General features: G+C 50.2%; 1 protein-coding gene across 1 annotated transcript in view; it reads right to left on the reverse strand.

Annotated features, from left to right (window-relative positions):
• LOC147116019 (serotransferrin-1-like) overlaps positions 1-24,527 on the reverse strand; it is a 250,161-nt gene that overhangs the window by 102,501 nt on the left and 123,133 nt on the right. Inside the window, exon 2 of the mRNA XM_085990729.1 lies at positions 469-626. Coding sequence (XP_085846855.1) covers positions 469-626 — 158 coding nt within the window. The remainder of the gene's footprint in view (positions 1-468; positions 627-24,527) is intronic.

Below are 24,527 nucleotides of genomic sequence, written 5' to 3' on the forward strand. Positions count from 1 at the left end.
CATCCACCTGAAACGTTAATTCTGTTTCTCGCTCCACAGATGCTACCTGACCTGCCGAGTATTTCCAGCATTCTCTGTTTTTATTGTCCATGTGTCCTTGCTGTGCCATTGTGAACAATTAGTCCAATTTTTTGTTACCAACTACAGCCCTTTTGTAGCTGCCACTGCATCACCGGAATTTGCTCATCCCAGCCAGATGTTCTACAGGCCAAGGTCTGTGAGAAATCTTTGCTAATGACAGTAGCCCAGTCAAATTAGAGAGCAAAACCCCAGAGCAAAATTTGGCACAGCACATGCTATGGATGCAACTGTGCAATGGTTGTGTGCAAACCCAATTTTTCCAGGATTGCGAATGTTTCTAGTTACTTAGATACATCTGGTCAATTATTCCGATCAGCTTGACAATCCTGTAATAAAATAATTGGACCACAATCATGATGTCTAAGTCTGAATAAAATAAAGCCTTACCTTGATAGCAGTCACACAGGCTTCAGCACTTTCCTTCATATTGCAATGGAACATGAAGTTTTCATCTGCCATTGCTTTTTTCAATTCCAGGCATTTCATCTGCTCTTTTTCAGAGATTGTACACCATCTGATCACTGGATTAGCAGCAAAAGAAAGGGCTGGGGGGAAAAATGAACAACGTCAGAAAGCAATTGTAATTTTATGGAGGGAGAAAGAGAGAGAGAGCACCAGACAGGCAGACTTGCATTTATATAGCGCCTTTCACGACCACCGGACGTCTCAAAGCGCTTTACAGCCAATGAAGTACTTTTGAAGTGGAGTCACTGTTGTAATGTGGGATACGGGGCAGACAATTTGCGCACAGCAAGCTCCCACAAACAGCAATCTGATAATGACCAGATAATCTGTTTTTGTTATGTTGATTGAGGGATAAATATTGGCCAGGACAATGGGGCTAATTCCCTCGCTCTTCTTTGCAATAGTGCCATGGGATTATACAGGAGCTAGAGAGAGACCACGTTGATTGTACAGAGAGATAGGGCAGTGACCCTACTGAAGAGAAAGAAAGCACACTGATAATATAAGGGAGAGAAAGCACAGTAATTATGTAGGGAAGAGAGTAAGGAAAGTAGGTATACAGCCGAGTGCGCAGAGTGAGTGCATAGGAGAGAGAGAGCACAGTGAGTGGATAGGGGAAAGAGCACAGTGAGTGTATAGGGGAGAGAGCACAGTGAGTGTATAGGAGAGAGCACAGTAAGTGTATAGGGGAGAGAGCACAGTGAGTGTATAGGGGAGAGAGCACAGTGAGTGTATGGGGAGAGAGCACATACTGAGTGTATAGGGGAGAGAGCACAGTGAGTTTATAGGGGAGAGAGCACAGTGAGTGTATAGGGGAGAGAGCACAGTGAGAGTATAGGGGAGAGAGCACAGTGAGTCTATAGGGGAGAGAGCACAGTGAGTGTATAGGGGAGAGAGCACAGTGAGTGTATAGGGGAGAGAGCACAGTGAGTGTATAGGGGAGAGAGCACAGTGAGTGTATAGGAGAGAGAGCACAGTGAGTATATAGGAGAGCGAGCACAGTGAGTGTATGGGGGAGAGAGCACAGTGAGTGTATAGGGGAGAGAGCACAGTGAGTGTATAGGGGAGAGAGCACAGTGAGTGTATAGGAGAGACAGCACAGTGAGTGTATGGGGGAGAGAGCACAGTGAGTGTATAGGGGAGAGAGCACAGTGAGTGTATAGGAGAGAGAGCACAGTGAGTGTATAGGGGAGAGAGCACAGTGAGTGTATAGCAGAGAGAGTACAGTGAGTTTACAGGACATAGAGCACAGTGAGTTTACAGTGGAGAGAGCACAGTGAGTGTATAGGAGAGAGAGCACAGTGAGTGTGTAGGAGAGAGCACAGTGAGTGTATAGGGGAGAGAGCACAGTGAGTGTACAGGACAGAGAGCACAGTGATTGTATAGGAGAGAGCACAGTCAGTTTAAAGGCGAGAGCACAGTGAGTGTATGGGGGAGAGAGCACAGTGAGTGTATAGGGGAGAGAGCACAGTGAGTGTATAGGGGAGAGAGCACAGTGAGTGTATAGGGGAGAGAGCACAGTGAGTGTACAGGAGAGAGAGCACAGTGAGTGTACAGGAGAGAGAGAGCACAGTGAGTGTATAGGGGAGAGAGCACAGTGAGTGTATAGGGGAGAGAGCACATACTGAGTGTATAGGGGAGAGAGCACAGTGAGTTTATAGGGGAGAGAGCACAGTGAGTGTATAGGGGAGAGAGCATAGTGAGTGTATAGGAGAGAGAGCACAGTGAGTGTATAGGGGAGTGAGCACAGTGAGTATATAGGAGAGCGAGCACAGTGAGTGTATGGGGGAGAGAGCACAGTGAGTGTATAGGGGAGAGAGCACAGTGAGTGTATAGGGGAGAGAGCACAGTGAGTGTATAGGAGAGAGAGCACAGTGAGTGCATAGGGGAAAGAGAACAGTGAGTGTATAGGGGAGAGAGCACAGTGAGTGTATAGGAGAGAGAGCACATTGAGTGCATAGGGGAAAGAGAACAGTGAGTGTATAGGAGAGGGAGCACAGTGAGTGCATGGGGGAGAGAGCACAGTGAGTGCATAGGGGAAAGAGCACAGTGAGTGTATAGGGGAGAGACACAGTGAGTGTATAGGAGAGAGAGCACATTGAGTGTATAGGGGAGAGAGCGCAGTGAGTGTATAGGAGAGGGAGCACAGTGAGTGTAGAGGAGAGAAAGCACAATGAATGTATAGGAGAGAGCACAGTGAGTGTAGAGGAGAGAGAGAGCACATTGAGTGTAAAGGGGAGAGAGCACAGTTAGTGTATAGGAGAGAGGGCACAGTGAGTGTATAGGAGAGAGAGCACAGTGAGTGTAGAGGAGAGAGAGCACAGTGAATGTATAGGAGAGAGAGCACAGTGAGTGTAGAGGAGAGAGAGAGCACATTGAGTGTAAAGGGGAGAGAGCACAGTTAGTGTATAGGAGAGAGAGCACAGTGAGTGTATAGCATTGAGAGCTCAGTGAGTGTATTGTGGAGAGAGCACAGTGAGTATATAGGGGAGAGAGCACAGTGAGTGTATAGGGGAGAGAGCACAGTGAGTGTATAGGGGAGAGAGCACAGTGAGTGTATAGGGGAGAGAGCACAGTGAGTGTATAGGGGAGAGAGAACAGTGAGTGTATAGCATTGAGAGCTCAGTGAGTGTATAGTGGAGAGAACACAGTGAGTATATAGGGGAGAGAGCACAGTGAGTGTATAGGGGAGAGAGCACAGTGAGTGTATAGGGGAGAGAGCACAGTGAGTGTATAGGGGAGAGAGCACAGTGAGTGTATAGGGGAGAGAGCACAGTGAGTGTATAGGGGAGAGAGCACAGTGAGTGTATAGGGGAGAGAGCACAGTGAGTTTATAGGGGAGAGAGCACAGTGAGTGTATAGGGGAGCGAGCACAGTGAGTGTATAGGGGAGAGAGCACAGTGAGTATATAGGAGAGAGAGCACAGTGAGTGTATGGGGGAGAGAGCACAGTGAGTGTATAGGGGAGAGAGCACAGTGAGTGTATAGGAGAGAGAGCACAGTGAGTGTATAGGGGAGAGAGCACAGTGAGTGCACAGGAGAGAGAGCACAGTGAGTGTATAGGGGATAGAGCATAGTGAGTGTATAGGGGAGAGAGCACAGTAAGTGTATAGGAGAGAGAGCAAAGTGAGTGTATAGGGGAGAGAGCGCAGTGAGTGTATAGGGGAGAGAGCACAGTGAGTGTATAGGGGAGAGAGCACAGTGAGTATACAGGAGAGAGAGCACAGTGAGTGTATAGGGGTGAGAGCGCAGTGAGTGTATAGGGGAGAGAGCACAGTGAGTGTATAGGGGAGAGAGCAGAGTGAGTGTATAGGGGAGAGAGCACAGTGAGTGTATAGTGGAGAGAGCACAGTGAGTATATAGGGGAGAGAGCACAGTGAGTGTATAGGGGAGAGAGCACAGTGAGTGTATGGGGAGAGAGCACATACTGAGTGTATAGGGGAGAGAGCACAGTGAGTTTATAGGGGAGAGAGCACAGTGAGTGTATAGGGGAGAGAGCACAGTGAGAGTATAGGAGAGAGAGCACAGTGAGTGTATAGGGGAGAGAGCACAGTGAGTGTATAGGGGAGAGAGCACAGTGAGTGTATAGGGGAGAGAGCACAGTGAGTGTATAGGGGAGAGAGCACAGTGAGTGTATAGGAGAGAGAGCACAGTGAGTGTATAGGGGAGAGAGCACAGTGAGTGTATAGGGGAGAGAGCACAGTGAGTGTATAGGAGAGAGAGCACAGTGAGTATATAGGAGAGCGAGCACAGTGTGTGTATGGGGGAGAGAGCACAGTGAGTGTATAGGGGAGAGAGCACAGTGAGTGTATAGGGGAGAGAGAACAGTGAGTGTATAGGAGAGACAGCACAGTGAGTGTACGGGGGAGAGAGCACAGTGAGTGTATAGGGGAGAGAGCACAGTGAGTGTATAGGAGAGAGAGCACAGTGAGTGTATAGGGGAGAGAGCACAGTGAGTGTATAGCAGAGAGAGTACAGTGAGTTTACAGGACATAGAGCACAGTGAGTTTACAGTGGAGAGAGCACAGTGAGTGTACAGGACAGAGAGCACAGTGATTGTATAGGAGAGAGAGCACAGTCAGTTTAAAGGCGAGAGCACAGTGAGTGTATGGGGGAGAGAGCACAGTGAGTGTATAGGGGAGAGAGCACAGTGAGTGTATAGGGGGGAGAGCACAGTGAGTGTATAGGGGAGAGAGCACAGTGAGTGTACAGGAGAGAGAGCACAGTGAGTGTACAGGAGAGAGAGAGCACAGTGAGTGTATAGGGGAGAGAGCACAGTGAGTGTATAGGGGAGAGAGCACAGTGAGTGTATAGGGGAGAGAGCACATACTGAGTGTATAGGGGAGAGAGCACAGTGAGTGTATAGGGGATAGAGCATAGTGAGTGTATCGGGGAGAGAGCACAGTGAGTGTATAGGAGAGAGAGCAAAGTGAGTGTATAGGGGAGAGAGCGCAGTGAGTGTATAGGGGAGAGAGCACAGTGAGTGTATAGGGGAGAGAGCACAGTGAGTATACAGGAGAGAGAGCACAGTGAGTGTATAGGGGTGAGAGCGCAGTGAGTGTATAGGGGAGAGAGCACAGTGAGTGTATAGGGGAGAGAGCAGAGTGAGTGTATAGGGGAGAGAGCACAGTGAGTGTATAGGGGAGAGAGCACAGTGAGTGTATGGGAGAGAGAGCACAGTGAGTGTATTGGAGAGAGAGCACCGTGAGTGCATAGGGGATAGAGCACAGTGAGTGTATAGGGGAGAGAGCACAGTGAGTGTATAGGGGAGAGAGCACAGTGAGTGTTTGGGGAGAGAGCACAGTGAGTGTATAGGAGAGAGAGCACAGTGAGTGTATAGGGGAGAGAGCGCAGTGAGTGTATAGGGGAGAGAGCACAGTGAGTGTATAGGGGAGAGAGCACAGTGAGTATACAGGAGAGAGAGCACAGTGAGTGTATAGGAGAGAGCACAGTGAGTGTATAGGAGAGAGAGCACAGTGATTATACAGGAGAGAGAGCACAGTGAGTATATAGGAGAGAGCACAGTGAGTGTATAGGAGAGAGAGCACAGTGAGTATACAGGAGAGAGAGCACAGTGAGTGTATAGGGGAGAGAGCACAGTGAGTATAGAGGAGAGAGAGCACAGTGAGTGTATAGGGGAGAGAGCACAGTGAGTGTATAGGGGAGAGCACAGTGAGAGTATAGGGGAGAGAGCACAGTGAGTGTATGGGGAGCGAGCACAGTGAGTGTACAGGGGAGAGAGCACAGAGAGTGTACAGGGGAGAGAGCACAGTGAGTGTATAGGGGAGTGAGCACAGTGAGTGTATAGGGGAGAGAGCACAGTGAGTGTATAGGGGAGAGAGCACAGTGAGTGTATGGGAGAGAGAGCACAGTGAGTGTATAGGGGAGAGAGCACAGTGAGTGTATAGGAGAGAGAGCACAGTGAGTGTACAGGGGAGAGAGCACAGTGAGTGTATAGGGGAGAGAGCACAGTGAGTGTATAGGGGAGAGAGCACAGTGAGTGTATAGGGGAGAGATCACAGTGAGTGTATAGGGGAGAGAGCACAGTGAGTGTATAGGGGAGAGAGCACAGTGAGTGCATAGGGGAGAGAGCACAGTGAGTGTATAGGGGAGAGAGCACAGTGAGTGTATAGGAGAGAGAGCCCAGTGAGTGTATAGGGGAGAGAGCACAGTGAGTGTATAGGAGAGAGAGCACAGTGAGTATATAGGAGAGCGAGCACAGTGAGTGTATGGGGGAGAGAGCACAGTGAGTGTATAGGGGAGAGAGCACAGTGAGTGTATAGGGGAGAGAGCACAGTGAGTGTATAGGAGAGAGAGCACAGTGAGTGTATGGGGGAGAGAGCACAGTGAGTGTATAGGGGAGAGAGCACAGTGAGTGTATAGGGGAGAGAGCACAGTGAGTGTATAGGGGAGAGAGCACAGTGAGTGTATAGGAGAGAGAGCACAGTGAGTGTATAGGGGAGAGAGCACAGTGAGTGTATAGGGGAGAGAGCACAGTGAGTGTATAGGAGAGAGAGCACAGTGAGTATATAGGAGAGCGAGCACAGTGAGTGTATGGGGGAGAGAGCACAGTGAGTGTATAGGGGAGAGAGCACAGTGAGTGTATAGGGGAGAGAGCACAGTGAGTGTATAGGAGAGAGCACAGTGAGTGTATAGGGGAGAGAGCACAGTGAGTGTATAGGGGAGAGAGCACAGTGAGTGTATAGGGGAGAGAGCACAGTGAGTGTATGGGGAGAGAGCACATACTGAGTGTATAGGGGAGAGAGCACAGTGAGTTTATAGGGGAGAGAGCACAGTGAGTGTATAGGGGAGAGAGCACAGTGAGAGTATAGGAGAGAGAGCACAGTGAGTGTATAGGGGAGAGAGCACAGTGAGTGTATAGGGGAGAGAGCACAGTGAGTGTATAGGGGAGAGAGCACAGTGAGTGTATAGGGGAGAGAGCACAGTGAGTGTATAGGAGAGAGAGCACAGTGAGTGTATAGGGGAGAGAGCACAGTGAGTGTATAGGGGAGAGAGCACAGTGAGTGTATAGGAGAGAGAGCACTGTGAGTATATAGGAGAGCGAGCACAGTGAGTGTATGGGGGAGAGAGCACAGTGAGTGTATAGGGGAGAGAGCACAGTGAGTGTATAGGGGAGAGAGCACAGTGAGTGTATAGGAGAGACAGCACAGTGAGTGTATGGGGGAGAGAGCACAGTGAGTGTATAGGGGAGAGAGCACAGTGAGTGTATAGGAGAGAGAGCACAGTGAGTGTATAGGGGAGAGAGCACAGTGAGTGTATAGCAGAGAGAGTACAGTGAGTTTACAGGACATAGAGCACAGTGAGTTTACAGTGGAGAGAGCACAGTGAGTGTATAGGAGAGAGAGCACAGTGAGTGTATAGGAGAGAGCACAGTGAGTGTATAGGGGAGAGAGCACAGTGAGTGTACAGGACAGAGAGCACAGTGATTGTATAGGAGAGAGAGCACAGTCAGTTTAAAGGCGAGAGCACAGTGAGTGTATGGGGGAGAGAGCACAGTGAGTGTATAGGGGAGAGAGCACAGTGAGTGTATAGGGGAGAGAGCACAGTGAGTGTATAGGGGAGAGAGCACAGTGAGTGTACAGGAGAGAGAGCACAGTGAGTGTACAGGAGAGAGAGAGCACAGTGAGTGTATAGGGGAGAGAGCACAGTGAGTGTATAGGGGAGAGAGCACAGTGAGTGTATAGGGGAGAGAGCACATACTGAGTGTATAGGGGAGAGAGCACAGTGAGTTTATAGGGGAGAGAGCACAGTGAGTGTATAGGGGAGAGAGCATAGTGAGTGTATAGGAGAGAGAGCACAGTGAGTGTATAGGGGAGTGAGCACAGTGAGTATATAGGAGAGCGAGCACAGTGAGTGTATGGGGGAGAGAGCACAGTGAGTGTATAGGGGAGAGAGCACAGTGAGTGTATAGGGGAGAGAGCACAGTGAGTGTATAGGAGAGAGAGCACAGTGAGTGCATAGGGGAAAGAGAACAGTGAGTGTATAGGGGAGAGAGCACAGTGAGTGTATAGGAGAGAGAGCACATTGAGTGCATAGGGGAAAGAGAACAGTGAGTGTATAGGAGAGGGAGCACAGTGAGTGCATGGGGGAGAGAGCACAGTGAGTGCATAGGGGAAAGAGCACAGTGAGTGTATAGGGGAGAGACACAGTGAGTGTATAGGAGAGAGAGCACATTGAGTGTATAGGGGAGAGAGCGCAGTGAGTGTATAGGAGAGGGAGCACAGTGAGTGTAGAGGAGAGAAAGCACAATGAATGTATAGGAGAGAGCACAGTGAGTGTAGAGGAGAGAGAGAGCACATTGAGTGTAAAGGGGAGAGAGCACAGTTAGTGTATAGGAGAGAGGGCACAGTGAGTGTATAGGAGAGAGAGCACAGTGAGTGTAGAGGAGAGAGAGCACAGTGAATGTATAGGAGAGAGAGCACAGTGAGTGTAGAGGAGAGAGAGAGCACATTGAGTGTAAAGGGGAGAGAGCACAGTTAGTGTATAGGAGAGAGAGCACAGTGAGTGTATAGCATTGAGAGCTCAGTGAGTGTATAGTCGAGAGAGCACAGTGAGTATACAGGGGAGAGAGCACAGTGAGTGTATAGGGGAGAGAGCACAGTGAGTGTATAGGGGAGAGAGCACAGTGAGTGTATAGGGGAGAGAGCACAGTGAGTGTATAGGGGAGAGAGAACAGTGAGTGTATAGCATTGAGAGCTCAGTGAGTGTATAGTGGAGAGAGCACAGTGAGTGTATAGGGGAGAGAGCACAGTGAGTGTATAGGGGAGAGAGCACAGTGAGTGTATAGGGGAGAGAGCACAGTGAGTGTATAGGGGAGAGAGCACAGTGAGTTTATAGGGGAGAGAGCACAGTGAGTGTATAGGGGAGCGAGCACAGTGAGTGTATAGGGGAGAGAGCACAGTGAGTATATAGGAGAGAGAGCACAGTGAGTGTATGGGGGAGAGAGCACAGTGAGTGTATAGGGGAGAGAGCACAGTGAGTGTATAGGAGAGAGAGCACAGTGAGTGTATAGGGGAGAGAGCACAGTGAGTGCACAGGAGAGAGAGCTCAGTGAGTGTATAGGGGATAGAGCATAGTGAGTGTATAGGGGAGAGAGCACAGTGAGTGTATAGGAGAGAAAGCAAAGTGAGTGTATAGGGGAGAGAGAGCAGTGAGTGTATAGGGGAGAGAGCACAGTGAGTGTATAGGGGAGAGAGCACAGTGAGTATACAGGAGAGAGAGCACAGTGAGTGTATAGGGGTGAGAGCGCAGTGAGTGTATAGGGGAGAGAGCACAGTGAGTGTATAGGGGAGAGAGCAGAGTGAGTGTATAGGGGAGAGAGCACAGTGAGTGTATAGTGGAGAGAGCACAGTGAGTATATAGGGGAGAGAGCACAGTGAGTGTATAGGGGAGAGAGCACAGTGAGTGTATAGGGGAGAGAGCACAGTGAGTGTATAGGGGAGAGAGCACAGTGAGTGTATAGGGGAGAGAGCACAGTGAGTGTATAGGGGAGAGAGCACAGTGAGTGTATGGGGAGAGAGCACATACTGAGTGTATAGGGGAGAGAGCACAGTGAGTTTATAGGGGAGAGAGCACAGTGAGTGTATGGGGGAGAGAGCACAGTGAGTGTATAGGGGAGAGAGCACAGTGAGTGTATAGGAGAGAGAGCACAGTGAGTGTATAGGGGAGAGAGCACAGTGAGTGCACAGGAGAGAGAGCTCAGTGAGTGTATAGGGGATAGAGCATAGTGAGTGTATAGGGGAGAGAGCACAGTGAGTGTATAGGAGAGAAAGCAAAGTGAGTGTATAGGGGAGAGAGAGCAGTGAGTGTATAGGGGAGAGAGCACAGTGAGTGTATAGGGGAGAGAGCACAGTGAGTATACAGGAGAGAGAGCACAGTGAGTGTATAGGGGTGAGAGCGCAGTGAGTGTATAGGGGAGAGAGCACAGTGAGTGTATAGGGGAGAGAGCAGAGTGAGTGTATAGGGGAGAGAGCACAGTGAGTGTATAGTGGAGAGAGCACAGTGAGTATATAGGGGAGAGAGCACAGTGAGTGTATAGGGGAGAGAGCACAGTGAGTGTATAGGGGAGAGAGCACAGTGAGTGTATAGGGGAGAGAGCACAGTGAGTGTATAGGGGAGAGAGCACAGTGAGTGTATAGGGGAGAGAGCACAGTGAGTGTATGGGGAGAGAGCACATACTGAGTGTATAGGGGAGAGAGCACAGTGAGTTTATAGGGGAGAGAGCACAGTGAGTGTATAGGGGAGAGAGCACAGTGAGAGTATAGGAGAGAGAGCACAGTGAGTGTATAGGGGAGAGAGCACAGTGAGTGTATAGGGGAGAGAGCACAGTGAGTGTATAGGGGAGAGAGCACAGTGAGTGTATAGGGGAGAGAGCACAGTGAGTGTATAGGAGAGAGAGCACAGTGAGTGTATAGGGGAGAGAGCACAGTGAGTGTATAGGGGAGAGAGCACAGTGAGTGTATAGGAGAGAGAGCACAGTGAGTATATAGGAGAGCGAGCACAGTGAGTGTATGGGGGAGGGAGCACAGTGAGTGTATAGGGGAGAGAGCACAGTGAGTGTATAGGGGAGAGAGAACAGTGAGTGTATAGGAGAGACAGCACAGTGAGTGTATGGGGGAGAGAGCACAGTGAGTGTATAGGGGAGAGAGCACAGTGAGTGTATAGGGGAGAGAGCACAGTGAGTGTATAGCAGAGAGAGTACAGTGAGTTTACAGGACATAGAGCACAGTGAGTTTACAGTGGAGAGAGCACAGTGAGTGTACAGGACAGAGAGCACAGTGATTGTATAGGAGAGAGAGCACAGTCAGTTTAAAGGCGAGAGCACAGTGAGTGTATGGGGGAGAGAGCACAGTGAGTGTATAGGGGAGAGAGCACAGTGAGTGTATAGGGGAGAGAGCACAGTGAGTGTATAGGGGAGAGAGCACAGTGAGTGTACAGGAGAGAGAGCACAGTGAGTGTACAGGAGAGAGAGAGCACAGTGAGTGTATAGGGGAGAGAGCACAGTGAGTGTATAGGGGAGAGAGCACAGTGAGTGTATAGGGGAGAGAGCACATACTGAGTGTATAGGGGAGAGAGCACAGTGAGTGTATGGGGGATAGAGCATAGTGAGTGTATCGGGGAGAGAGCACAGTGAGTGTATAGGAGAGAGAGCAAAGTGAGTGTATAGGGGAGAGAGCGCAGTGAGTGTATGGGGAGAGAGCACAGTGAGTGTATAGGGGAGAGAGCACAGTGAGTATACAGGAGAGAGAGCACAGTGAGTGTATAGGGGTGAGAGCGCAGTGAGGGTATAGGGGAGAGAGCACAGTGAGTGTATAGGGGAGAGAGCAGAGTGAGTGTATAGGGGAGAGAGCACAGTGAGTGTATAGGGGAGAGAGCACAGTGAGTGTATGGGAGAGAGAGCACAGTGAGTGTATAGGAGAGAGAGCACCGTGAGTGTATAGGGGATAGAGCACAGTGAGTGTATAGGGGAGAGAGCACAGTGAGTGTATAGGGGAGAGAGCACAGTGAGTGTTTGGGGAGAGAGCACAGTGAGTGTATAGGAGAGAGAGCACAGTGAGTGTATAGGGGAGAGAGCGCAGTGAGTGTATAGGGGAGAGAGCACAGTGAGTGTATAGGGGAGAGAGCACAGTGAGTATATAGGGGAGAGAGCACAGTGAGTGTATGGGAGAGAGAGCACAGTGAGTGTATAGGAGAGAGAGCACCGTGAGTGTATAGGGGATAGAGCACAGTGAGTGTATAGGGGAGAGAGCACAGTGAGTGTATAGGGGAGAGAGCACAGTGAGTGTTTGGGGAGAGAGCACAGTGAGTGTATAGGAGAGACAGCACAGTGAGTGTATAGGGGAGAGAGCGCAGTGAGTGTATAGGGGAGAGAGCACAGTGAGTGTATAGGGGAGAGAGCACAGTGAGTATACAGGAGAGAGAGCACAGTGAGTGTATAGGAGAGAGCACAGTGAGTGTATAGGAGAGAGAGCACAGTGATTATACAGGAGAGAGAGCACAGTGAGTATATAGGAGAGAGCACAGTGAGTGTATAGGAGAGAGAGCACAGTGAGTATACAGGAGAGAGAGCACAGTGAGTGTATAGGGGAGAGAGCACAGTGAGTATAGAGGAGAGAGAGCACAGTGAGTGTATAGGGGAGAGAGCACAGTGAGTGTATAGGGGAGAGCACAGTGAGAGTATAGGGGAGAGAGCACAGTGAGTGTATGGGGAGCGAGCACAGTGAGTGTACAGGGGAGAGAGCACAGATAGTGTACAGGGGAGAGAGCACAGTGAGTGTATAGGGGAGTGAGCACAGTGAGTGTATAGGGGAGAGAGCACAGTGAGTGTATAGGGGAGAGAGCACAGTGAGTGTATGGGAGAGAGAGCACAGTGAGTGTATAGGGGAGAGAGCACAGTGAGTGTATAGGAGAGAGAGCACAGTGAGTGTACAGGGGAGAGAGCACAGTGAGTGTATAGGGGAGAGAGCACAGTGAGTGTATAGGGGAGAGAGCACAGTGAGTGTATAGGGGAGAGATCACAGTGAGTGTATAGGGGAGAGAGCACAGTGAGTGTATAGGGGAGAGAGCACAGTGAGTGCATAGGGGAGAGAGCACATACTGAGTGTATAGGGGAGAGAGCACAGTGAGTTTATAGGGGAGAGAGCACAGTGAGTGTATAGGGGAGAGAGCACAGTGAGAGTATAGGAGAGAGAGCACAGTGAGTGTATAGGGGAGAGAGCACAGTGAGTGTATAGGGGAGAGAGCACAGTGAGTGTATAGGAGAGAGAGCACAGTGAGTGTATAGGGGAGAGAGCACAGTGAGTGTATAGGGGAGAGAGCACAGTGAGTGTATAGGAGAGAGAGCACAGTGAGTATATAGGAGAGCGAGCACAGTGAGTGTATGGGGGAGAGAGCACAGTGAGTGTATAGGGGAGAGAGCACAGTGAGTGTATAGGGGAGAGAGCACAGTGAGTGTATAGGAGAGACAGCACAGTGAGTGTATGGGGGAGAGAGCACAGTGAGTGTATTGGGGAGAGAGCACAGTGAGTGTATAGGAGAGAGAGCACAGTGAGTGTATAGGGGAGAGAGCACAGTGAGTGTATAGCAGAGAGAGTACAGTGAGTTTACAGGACATAGAGCACAGTGAGTTTACAGTGGAGAGAGCACAGTGAGTGTATAGGAGAGAGAGCACAGTGAGTGTATAGGAGAGAGCACAGTGAGTGTATAGGGGAGAGAGCACAGTGAGTGTACAGGACAGAGAGCACAGTGATTGTATAGGAGAGAGAGCACAGTCAGTTTAAAGGCGAGAGCACAGTGAGTGTATGGGGGAGAGAGCACAGTGAGTGTATAGGGGAGAGAGCACAGTGAGTGTATAGGGGAGAGAGCACAGTGAGTGTATAGGGGAGAGAGCACAGTGAGTGTACAGGAGAGAGAGCACAGTGAGTGTACAGGAGAGAGAGAGCACAGTGAGTGTATAGGGGAGAGAGCACAGTGAGTGTATAGGGGAGAGAGCACAGTGAGTGTATAGGGGAGAGAGCACATACTGAGTGTATAGGGGAGAGAGCACAGTGAGTTTATAGGGGAGAGAGCACAGTGAGTGTATAGGGGAGAGAGCATAGTGAGTGTATAGGAGAGAGAGCACAGTGAGTGTATAGGGGAGTGAGCACAGTGAGTATATAGGAGAGCGAGCACAGTGAGTGTATGGGGGAGAGAGCACAGTGAGTGTATAGGGGAGAGAGCACAGTGAGTGTATAGGGGAGAGAGCACAGTGAGTGTATAGGAGAGAGAGCACAGTGAGTGCATAGGGGAAAGAGAACAGTGAGTGTATAGGGGAGAGAGCACAGTGAGTGTATAGGAGAGAGAGCACATTGAGTGCATAGGGGAAAGAGAACAGTGAGTGTATAGGAGAGGGAGCACAGTGAGTGCATGGGGGAGAGAGCACAGTGAGTGCATAGGGGAAAGAGCACAGTGAGTGTACAGGGGAGAGACACAGTGAGTGTATAGGAGAGAGAGCACATTGAGTGTATAGGGGAGAGAGCGCAGTGAGTGTATAGGAGAGGGAGCACAGTGAGTGTAGAGGAGAGAAAGCACAATGAATGTATAGGAGAGAGCACAGTGAGTGTAGAGGAGAGAGAGAGCACATTGAGTGTAAAGGGGAGAGAGCACAGTTAGTGTATAGGAGAGAGGGCACAGTGAGTGTATAGGAGAGGGAGCACAGTGAGTGTAGAGGAGAGAGAGCACAGTGAATGTATAGGAGAGAGAGCACAGTGAGTGTAGAGGAGAGAGAGAGCACATTGAGTGTAAAGGGGAGAGAGCACAGTTAGTGTATAGGAGAGAGAGCACAGTGAGTGTATAGCATTGAGAGCTCAGTGAGTGTATAGTGGAGAGAGCACAGTGAGTATACAGGGGAGAGAGCACAGTGAGTGTATAGGGGAGTGAGCACAGTGAGTGTATAGGGGAGAGAGCACAGTGAGTGTATAGGGGAGAGAGCACAGTGAGTGTATAGGGGAGAGAGAACAGTGAGTGTATAGCATTGAGAGCTCAGTGAGTGTATAGTGGAGAGAGCACAGTGAGAGTATCGGGGAGAGAGCACAGTGAGTGTATAGGGGAGAGAGCACAGTGAGTGTATAGGGGAGAGAGCACAGTGAGTGTATAGGGGAGAGAGCACAGTGAGTTTATAGGGGAGAGAGCACAGTGAGTGTATAGGGGAGCGAGCACAGTGAGTGTATAGGGGAGAGAGCACAGTGAGTATATAGGAGAGAGAGCACAGTGAGTGTATGGGGGAGAGAGCACAGTGAGTGTATAGGGGAGAGAGCACAGTGAGTGTATAGGAGAGAGAGCACAGTGAGTGTATAGGGGAGAGAGCACAGTGAGTGCACAGGAGAGAGAGCACAGTGAGTGTATAGGGGATAGAGCATAGTGAGTGTATAGGGGAGAGAGCACAGTGAGTGTATAGGAGAGAGAGCAAAGTGAGTGTATAGGGGAGAGAGCGCAGTGAGTGTATAGGGGAGAGAGCACAGTGAGTGTATAGGGGAGAGAGCACAGTGAGTATACAGGAGAGAGAGCACAGTGAGTGTATAGGGGTGAGAGCGCAGTGAGTGTATAGGGGAGAGAGCAGAGTGAGTGTATAGGGGAGAGAGCAGAGTGAGTGTATAGGGGAGAGAGCACAGTGAGTGTATAGTGGAGAGAGCACAGTGAGTATATAGGGGAGAGAGCACAGTGAGTGTATAGGGGAGAGAGCACAGTGAGTGTATAGGGGAGAGAGCACAGTGAGTGTATAGGGGAGAGAGCACAGTGAGTGTATAGGGGAGAGAGCACAGTGAGTGTATAGGGGAGAGAGCACAGTGAGTGTATGGGGAGAGAGCACATACTGAGTGTATAGGGGAGACAGCTCAGAGAGTTTATAGGGGAGAGAGCACAGTGAGTGTATAGGGGAGAGAGCACAGTGAGAGTATAGGAGAGAGAGCACAGTGAGTGTATAGGGGAGAGAGCACAGTGAGTGTATAGGGGAGAGAGCACAGTGAGTGTATAGGGGAGAGAGCACAGTGAGTGTATAGGAGAGAGAGCACAGTGAGTGTATAGGGGAGAGAGCACAGTGAGTGTATAGGGGAGAGAGCACAGTGAGTGTATAGGAGAGAGAGCACAGTGAGTATATAGGAGAGCGAGCACAGTGAGTGTATGGGGGAGAGAGCACAGTGAGTGTATAGGGGAGAGAGCACAGTGAGTGTATAGGGGAGAGAGAACAGTGAGTGTATAGGAGAGACAGCACAGTGAGTGTATGGGGGAGAGAGCACAGTGAGTGTATAGGGGAGAGAGCACAGTGAGTGTATAGGGGAGAGAGCACAGTGAGTGTATAGCAGAGAGAGTACAGTGAGTTTACAGGACATAGAGCACAGTGAGTTTACAGTGGAGAGAGCACAGTGAGTGTACAGGACAGAGAGCACAGTGATTGTATAGGAGAGAGAGCACAGTCAGTTTAAAGGCGAGAGCACAGTGAGTGTATGGGGGAGAGAGCACAGTGAGTGTATAGGGGAGAGAGCACAGTGAGTGTATAGGGGAGAGAGCACAGTGAGTGTATAGGGGAGAGAGCACAGTGAGTGTACAGGAGAGAGAGCACAGTGAGTGTACAGGAGAGAGAGAGCACAGTGAGTGTATAGGGGAGAGAGCACAGTGAGTGTATAGGGGAGAGAGCACAGTGAGTGTATAGGGGAGAGAGCACATACTGAGTGTATAGGGGAGAGAGCACAGTGAGTGTATAGGGGATAGAGCATAGTGAGTGTATCGGGGAGAGAGCACAGTGAGTGTATAGGAGAGAGAGCAAAGTGAGTGTATAGGGGAGAGAGCGCAGTGAGTGTATAGGGGAGAGAGCACAGTGAGTGTATAGGGGAGAGAGCACAGTGAGTATACAGGAGAGAGAGCACAGTGAGTGTATAGGGGTGAGAGCGCAGTGAGTGTATAGGGGAGAGAGCACAGTGAGTGTATAGGGGAGAGAGCAGAGTGAGTGTATAGGGGAGAGAGCACAGTGAGTGTATAGGGGAGAGAGCACAGTGAGTGTATGGGAGAGATAGCACAGTGAGTGTATAGGAGAGAGAGCACCGTGAGTGTATAGGGGATAGAGCACAGTGAGTGTATAGGGGAGAGAGCACAGTGAGTGTATAGGGGAGAGAGCACAGTGAGTGTTTGGGGAGAGAGCACAGTGAGTGTATAGGAGAGAGAGCACAGTGAGTGTATAGGGGAGAGAGCGCAGTGAGTGTATAGGGGAGAGAGCACAGTGAGTGTATAGGGGAGAGAGCACAGTGAGTATACAGGAGAGAGAGCACAGTGAGTGTATAGGAGAGAGCACAGTGAGTGTATAGGAGAGAGAGCACAGTGATTATACAGGAGAGAGAGCACAGTGAGTATATAGGAGAGAGCACAGTGAGTGTATAGGAGAGAGAGCACAGTGAGTATACAGGAGAGAGAGCACAGTGAGTGTATAGGGGAGAGAGCACAGTGAGTATAGAGGAGAGAGAGCACAGTGAGTGTATCGGGGAGAGAGCACAGTGAGTGTATAGGGGAGAGCACAGTGAGAGTATAGGGGAGAGGGCACAGTGAGTGTATGGGGAGCGAGCACAGTGAGTGTACAGGGGAGAGAGCACAGTGAGTGGACAGGGGAGAGAGCACAGTGAGTGTATAGGGGAGTGAGCACAGTGAGTGTATAGGGGAGAGAGCACAGTGAGTGTATAGGGGAGAGAGCACAGTGAGTGTATGGGAGAGAGAGCACAGTGAGTGTATAGGGGAGAGAGCACAGTGAGTGTATAGGAGAGAGAGCACAGTGAGTGTACAGGGGAGAGAGCACAGTGAGTGTATAGGGGAGAGAGCACAGTGAGTGTATAGGGGAGAGAGCACAGTGAGTGTATAGGGGAGAGATCACAGTGAGTGTATAGGGGAGAGAGCACAGTGAGTGTATAGGAGAGAGAGCACATTGAGTGCATAGGGGAAAGAGAACAGTGAGTGTATTGGAGAGGGAGCACAGTGAGTGCATGGGGGAGAGAGCACAGTGAGTGCATAGGGGAAAGAGCACAGTGAGTGTATAGGGGAGAGACACAGTGAGTGTATAGGAGAGAGAGCACATTGAGTGTATAGGGGAGAGAGCGCAGTGAGTGTATAGGAGAGGGAGCACAGTGAGTGTAGAGGAGAGAAAGCACAATGAATGTATAGGAGAGAGCACAGTGAGTGTAGAGGAGAGAGAGAGCACATTGAGTGTAAAGGGGAGAGAGCACAGTTAGTGTATAGGAGAGAGGGCACAGTGAGTGTAAAGGAGAGAGAGCACAGTGAGTGTAGAGGAGAGAGAGCACAGTGAATGTATAGGAGAGAGAGCACAGTGAGTGTAGAGGAGAGAGGGAGCACATTGAGTGTAAAGGGGAGAGAGCACAGTTAGTGTATAGGAGAGAGAGCACAGTGAGTGACAAGCATTGAGAGCTCAGTGAGTGTATAGTGGAGAGAGCACAGTGAGTATATAGGGGAGAGAGCACAGTGAGTGTATAGGGGAGAGAGCACAGTGAGTGTATAGGGGAGAGAGCACAGTGAGTGTATAGGGGAGAGAGCACAGTGAGTGTATAGGGGAGAGAGAACAGTGAGTGTATAGCATTGAGAGCTCAGTGAGTGTATAGTGGAGAGAGCACAGTGAGTGTATAGGGGAGAGAGCACAGTGAGTGTATAGGGGAGAGAGCACAGTGAGTGTATAGGGGAGAGAGCACAGTGAGTGTATAGGGGAGAGAGCACAGTGAGTTTATAGGGGAGAGAGCACAGTGAGTGTATAGGGGAGCGAGCACAGTGAGTGTATAGGGGAGAGAGCACAGTGAGTATATAGGAGAGAGAGCACAGTGAGTGTATGGGGGAGAGAGCACAGTGAGTGTATAGGGGAGAGAGCACAGTGAGTGTATAGGAGAGAGAGCACAGTGAGTGTATAGGGGAGAGAGCACAGTGAGTGCACAGGAGAGAGAGCACAATGAGTGTATAGGGGATAGAGCATAGTGAGTGTATAGGGGAGAGAGCACAGTGAGTGTATAGGAGAGAGAGCAAAGTGAGTGTATAGGGGAGAGAACGCAGTGAGTGTATAGGGGAGAGAGCACAGTGAGTGTATAGGGGAGAGAGCACAGTGAGTATACAGGAGAGAGAGCACAGTGAGTGTATAGGGGTGAGAGCGCAGTGAGTGTATAGGGGAGAGAGCACAGTGAGTGTATAGGGGAGAGAGCAGAGTGAGTGTATAGGGGAGAGAGCACAGTGAGTGTATAGTGGAGAGAGCACAGTGAGTATATAGGGGAGAGAGCACAGTGAGTGTATAGGGGAGAGAGCACAGTGAGTGTATAGGGGAGAGAGCACAGTGAGTGTATAGGGGAGAGAGCACAGTGAGTGTATAGGGGAGAGAGCACAGTGAGTGTATGGGGAGAGAGCCCCTACTGAGTGTATAGGGGAGAGAGCACAGTGAGTTTATAGGGGAGAGAGCACAGTGAGTGTATAGGGGAGAGAGCACAGTGAGAGTATAGGAGAGAGAGCACAGTGAGTGTATAGGGGAGAGAGCACAGTGAGTGTATAGGGGAGAGAGCACAGTGAGTGTATAGGGGAGAGAGCACAGTGAGTGTATAGGAGAGAGAGCACAGTGAGTGTATAGGGGAGAGAGCACAGTGAGTGTATAGGGGAGAGAGCACAGTGAGTGTATGGGGAGAGAGCACATACTGAGTGTATAGGGGAGAGAGCACAGTGAGTTTATAGGGGAGAGAGCACAGTGAGTGTATAGGGGAGAGAGCACAGTGAGAGTATAGGAGAGAGAGCACAGTGAGTGTATAGGGGAGAGAGCACAGTGAGTGTATAGGGGAGAGAGCACAGTGAGTGCATAGGGGAGAGAGCACAGTGAGTGTATAGGGGAGAGAGCACAGTGAGTGTATAGGAGAGAGAGCCCAGTGAGTGTATAGGGGAGAGAGCACAGTGAGTGTATAGGAGAGAGAGCACAGTGAGTATATAGGAGAGCGAGCACAGTGAGTGTATGGGGGAGAGAGCACAGTGAGTGTATAGGGGAGAGAGCACAGTGAGTGTATAGGGGAGAGAGCACATTGAGTGTATAGGAGAGAGAGCACAGTGAGTGTATGGGGGAGAGAGCATAGTGAGTGTATAGGGGAGAGAGCACAGTGAGTGTATAGGGGAGAGAGCACAGTGAGTGTATAGGGGAGAGAGCACAGTGAGTGTATAGGAGAGAGAGCACAGTGAGTGTATAGGGGAGAGAGTACAGTGAGTGTATAGGGGAGAGAGCACAGTGAGTGTATAGGAGAGAGAGCACAGTGAGTATATAGGAGAGCGAGCACAGTGAGTGTATGGGGGAGAGAGCACAGTGAGTGTATAGGGGAGAGAGCACAGTGAGTGTATAGGGGAGAGAGCACAGTGAGTGTATAGGAGAGAGCACAGTGAGTGTATAGGGGAGAGAGCACAGTGAGTGTATAGGGGAGAGATCACAGTGAGTGTATAGGGGAGAGAGCACAGTGAGTGTATGGGGAGAGAGCACATACTGAGTGTATAGGGGAGAGAGCACAGTGAGTTTATAGGGGAGAGAGCACAGTGAGTGTATAGGGGAGAGAGCACAGTGAGAGTATAGGAGAGAGAGCACAGTGAGTGTATAGGGGAGAGAGCACAGTGAGTGTATAGGGGAGAGAGCAGAGTGAGTGTATAGGGGAGAGAGCACAGTGAGTGTATAGGGGAGAGAGCACAGTGAGTGTATAGGAGAGAGAGCACAGTGAGTGTATAGGGGAGAGAGCACAGTGAGTGTATAGGGGAGAGAGCACAGTGAGTGTATAGGAGAGACAGCACAGTGAGTGTATGGGGGAGAGAGCACAGTGAGTGTATAGGGGAGAGAGCACAGTGAGTGTATAGGGGAGAGAGCACAGTGAGTGTATAGGAGAGACAGCACAGTGAGTGTATGGGGGAGAGAGCACAGTGAGTGTATAGGGGAGAGAGCACAGTGACTGTATAGGAGAGAGAGCACAGTGAGTGTATAGGGGAGAGAGCACAGTGAGTGTATAGCAGAGAGAGTACAGTGAGTTTACAGGACATAGAGCACAGTGAGTTTACAGTGGAGAGAGCACAGTGAGTGTATAGGAGAGAGCACAGTGAGTGTATAGGGGAGAGAGCACAGTGAGTGTACAGGACAGAGAGCACAGTGATTTTATAGGAGAGAGAGCACAGTCAGTTTAAAGGCGAGAGCACAGTGAGTGTATGGGGGAGAGAGCACAGTGAGTGTATAGGGGAGAGAGCACAGTGAGTGTATAGGGGAGAGAGCACAGTGAGTGTATAGGGGAGAGAGCACAGTGAGTGTACAGGAGAGAGAGCACAGTGAGTGTACAGGAGAGAGAGAGCACAGTGAGTGTATAGGGGAGAGAGCACAGTGAGTGTATAGGGGAGAGAGCACAGTGAGTGTATAGGGGAGAGAGCACATACTGAGTGTATAGGGGAGAGAGCACAGTGAGTTTATAGGGGAGAGAGCACAGTGAGTGTATAGGGGAGAGAGCATAGTGAGTGTATAGGGGAGAGAGCACAGTGAGTGTATAGGAGAGAGCACAGTGAGTGTATAGGGGAGAGAGCACAGTGAGTGTATAGGGGAGAGAGCACAGTGAGTGTATAGGGGAGAGAGCACAGTGAGTGTATGGGGAGAGAGCACATACTGAGTGTATAGGGGAGAGAGCACAGTGAGTTTATAGGGGAGAGAGCACAGTGAGTGTATAGGGGAGAGAGCACAGTGAGAGTATAGGAGAGAGAGCACAGTGAGTGTATAGGGGAGAGAGCACAGTGAGTGTATAGGGGAGAGAGCACAGTGAGTGTATAGGGGAGAGAGCACAGTGAGTGTATAGGGGAGAGAGCACAGTGAGTGTATAGGAGAGAGAGCACAGTGAGTGTATAGGGGAGAGAGCACAGTGAGTGTATAGGGGAGAGAGCACAGTGAGTGTATAGGAGAGAGAGCACTGTGAGTATATAGGAGAGCGAGCACAGTGAGTGTATGGGGGAGAGAGCACAGTGAGTGTATAGGGGAGAGAGCACAGTGAGTGTATAGGGGAGAGAGCACAGTGAGTGTATAGGAGAGACAGCACAGTGAGTGTATGGGGGAGAGAGCACAGTGAGTGTATAGGGGAGAGAGCACAGTGAGTGTATAGGAGAGAGAGCACAGTGAGTGTATAGGGGAGAGACCACAGTGAGTGTATAGCAGAGAGAGTACAGTGAGTTTACAGGACATAGAGCACAGTGAGTTTACAGTGGAGAGAGCACAGTGAGTGTATAGGAGAGAGAGCACAGTGAGTGTATAGGAGAGAGCACAGTGAGTGTATAGGGGAGAGAGCACAGTGAGTGTACAGGACAGAGAGCACAGTGATTGTATAGGAGAGAGAGCACAGTCAGTTTAAAGGCGAGAGCACAGTGAGTGTATGGGGGAGAGAGCACAGTGAGTGTATAGGGGAGAGAGCACAGTGAGTGTATAGGGGAGAGAGCACAGTGAGTGTATAGGGGAGAGAGCACAGTGAGTGTACAGGAGAGAGAGCACAGTGAGTGTACAGGAGAGAGAGAGCACAGTGAGTGTATAGGGGAGAGAGCACAGTGAGTGTATAGGGGAGAGAGCACAGTGAGTGTATAGGGGAGAGAGCACATACTGAGTGTATAGGGGAGAGAGCACAGTGAGTTTATAGGGGAGAGAGCACAGTGAGTGTATAGGGGAGAGAGCATAGTGAGTGTATAGGAGAGAGAGCACAGTGAGTGTATAGGGGAGTGAGCACAGTGAGTATATAGGAGAGCGAGCACAGTGAGTGTATGGGGGAGAGAGCACAGTGAGTGTATAGGGGAGAGAGCACAGTGAGTGTATAGGGGAGAGAGCACAGTGAGTGTATAGGAGAGAGAGCACAGTGAGTGCATAGGGGAAAGAGAACAGTGAGTGTATAGGGGAGAGAGCACAGTGAGTGTATAGGAGAGAGAGCACATTGAGTGCATAGGGGAAAGAGAACAGTGAGTGTATAGGAGAGGGAGCACAGTGAGTGCATGGGGGAGAGAGCACAGTGAGTGCATAGGGGAAAGAGCACAGTGAGTGTATAGGGGAGAGACACAGTGAGTGTATAGGAGAGAGAGCACATTGAGTGTATAGGGGAGAGAGCGCAGTGAGTGTATAGGAGAGGGAGCACAGTGAGTGTAGAGGAGAGAAAGCACAATGAATGTATAGGAGAGAGCACAGTGAGTGTAGAGGAGAGAGAGAGCACATTGAGTGTAAAGGGGAGAGAGCACAGTTAGTGTATAGGAGAGAGGGCACAGTGAGTGTATAGGAGAGAGAGCACAGTGAGTGTAGAGGAGAGAGAGCACAGTGAATGTATAGGAGAGAGAGCACAGTGAGTGTAGAGGAGAGAGAGAGCACATTGAGTGTAAAGGGGAGAGAGCACAGTTAGTGTATAGGAGAGAGAGCACAGTGAGTGTATAGCATTGAGAGCTCAGTGAGTGTATAGTCGAGAGAGCACAGTGAGTATACAGGGGAGAGAGCACAGTGAGTGTATAGGGGAGAGAGCACAGTGAGTGTATAGGGGAGAGAGCACAGTGAGTGTATAGGGGAGAGAGCACAGTGAGTGTATAGGGGAGAGAGAACAGTGAGTGTATAGCATTGAGAGCTCAGTGAGTGTATAGTGGAGAGAGCACAGTGAGTGTATAGGGGAGAGAGCACAGTGAGTGTATAGGGGAGAGAGCACAGTGAGTGTATAGGGGAGAGAGCACAGTGAGTGTATAGGGGAGAGAGCACAGTGAGTTTATAGGGGAGAGAGCACAGTGAGTGTATAGGGGAGCGAGCACAGTGAGTGTATAGGGGAGAGAGCACAGTGAGTATATAGGAGAGAGAGCACAGTGAGTGTATGGGGGAGAGAGCACAGTGAGTGTATAGGGGAGAGAGCACAGTGAGTGTATAGGAGAGAGAGCACAGTGAGTGTATAGGGGAGAGAGCACAGTGAGTGCACAGGAGAGAGAGCTCAGTGAGTGTATAGGGGATAGAGCATAGTGAGTGTATAGGGGAGAGAGCACAGTGAGTGTATAGGAGAGAAAGCAAAGTGAGTGTATAGGGGAGAGAGAGCAGTGAGTGTATAGGGGAGAGAGCACAGTGAGTGTATAGGGGAGAGAGCACAGTGAGTATACAGGAGAGAGAGCACAGTGAGTGTATAGGGGTGAGAGCGCAGTGAGTGTATAGGGGAGAGAGCACAGTGAGTGTATAGGGGAGAGAGCAGAGTGAGTGTATAGGGGAGAGAGCACAGTGAGTGTATAGTGGAGAGAGCACAGTGAGTATATAGGGGAGAGAGCACAGTGAGTGTATAGGGGAGAGAGCACAGTGAGTGTATAGGGGAGAGAGCACAGTGAGTGTATAGGGGAGAGAGCACAGTGAGTGTATAGGGGAGAGAGCACAGTGAGTGTATAGGGGAGAGAGCACAGTGAGTGTATGGGGAGAGAGCACATACTGAGTGTATAGGGGAGAGAGCACAGTGAGTTTATAGGGGAGAGAGCACAGTGAGTGTATAGGGGAGAGAGCACAGTGAGAGTATAGGAGAGAGAGCACAGTGAGTGTATAGGGGAGAGAGCACAGTGAGTGTATAGGGGAGAGAGCACAGTGAGTGTATAGGGGAGAGAGCACAGTGAGTGTATAGGGGAGAGAGCACAGTGAGTGTATAGGAGAGAGAGCACAGTGAGTGTATAGGGGAGAGAGCACAGTGAGTGTATAGGGGAGAGAGCACAGTGAGTGTATAGGAGAGAGAGCACAGTGAGTATATAGGAGAGCGAGCACAGTGAGTGTATGGGGGAGGGAGCACAGTGAGTGTATAGGGGAGAGAGCACAGTGAGTGTATAGGGGAGAGAGAACAGTGAGTGTATAGGAGAGACAGCACAGTGAGTGTATGGGGGAGAGAGCACAGTGAGTGTATAGGGGAGAGAGCACAGTGAGTGTATAGGGGA

This window comes from Somniosus microcephalus, chromosome 6 (assembly GCF_052327205.1).
Source record: "Somniosus microcephalus isolate GS21.2 chromosome 6, FLI_Smic_1.0, whole genome shotgun sequence".
NCBI classification, from domain to species: domain Eukaryota; kingdom Metazoa; phylum Chordata; class Chondrichthyes; order Squaliformes; family Somniosidae; genus Somniosus; species Somniosus microcephalus.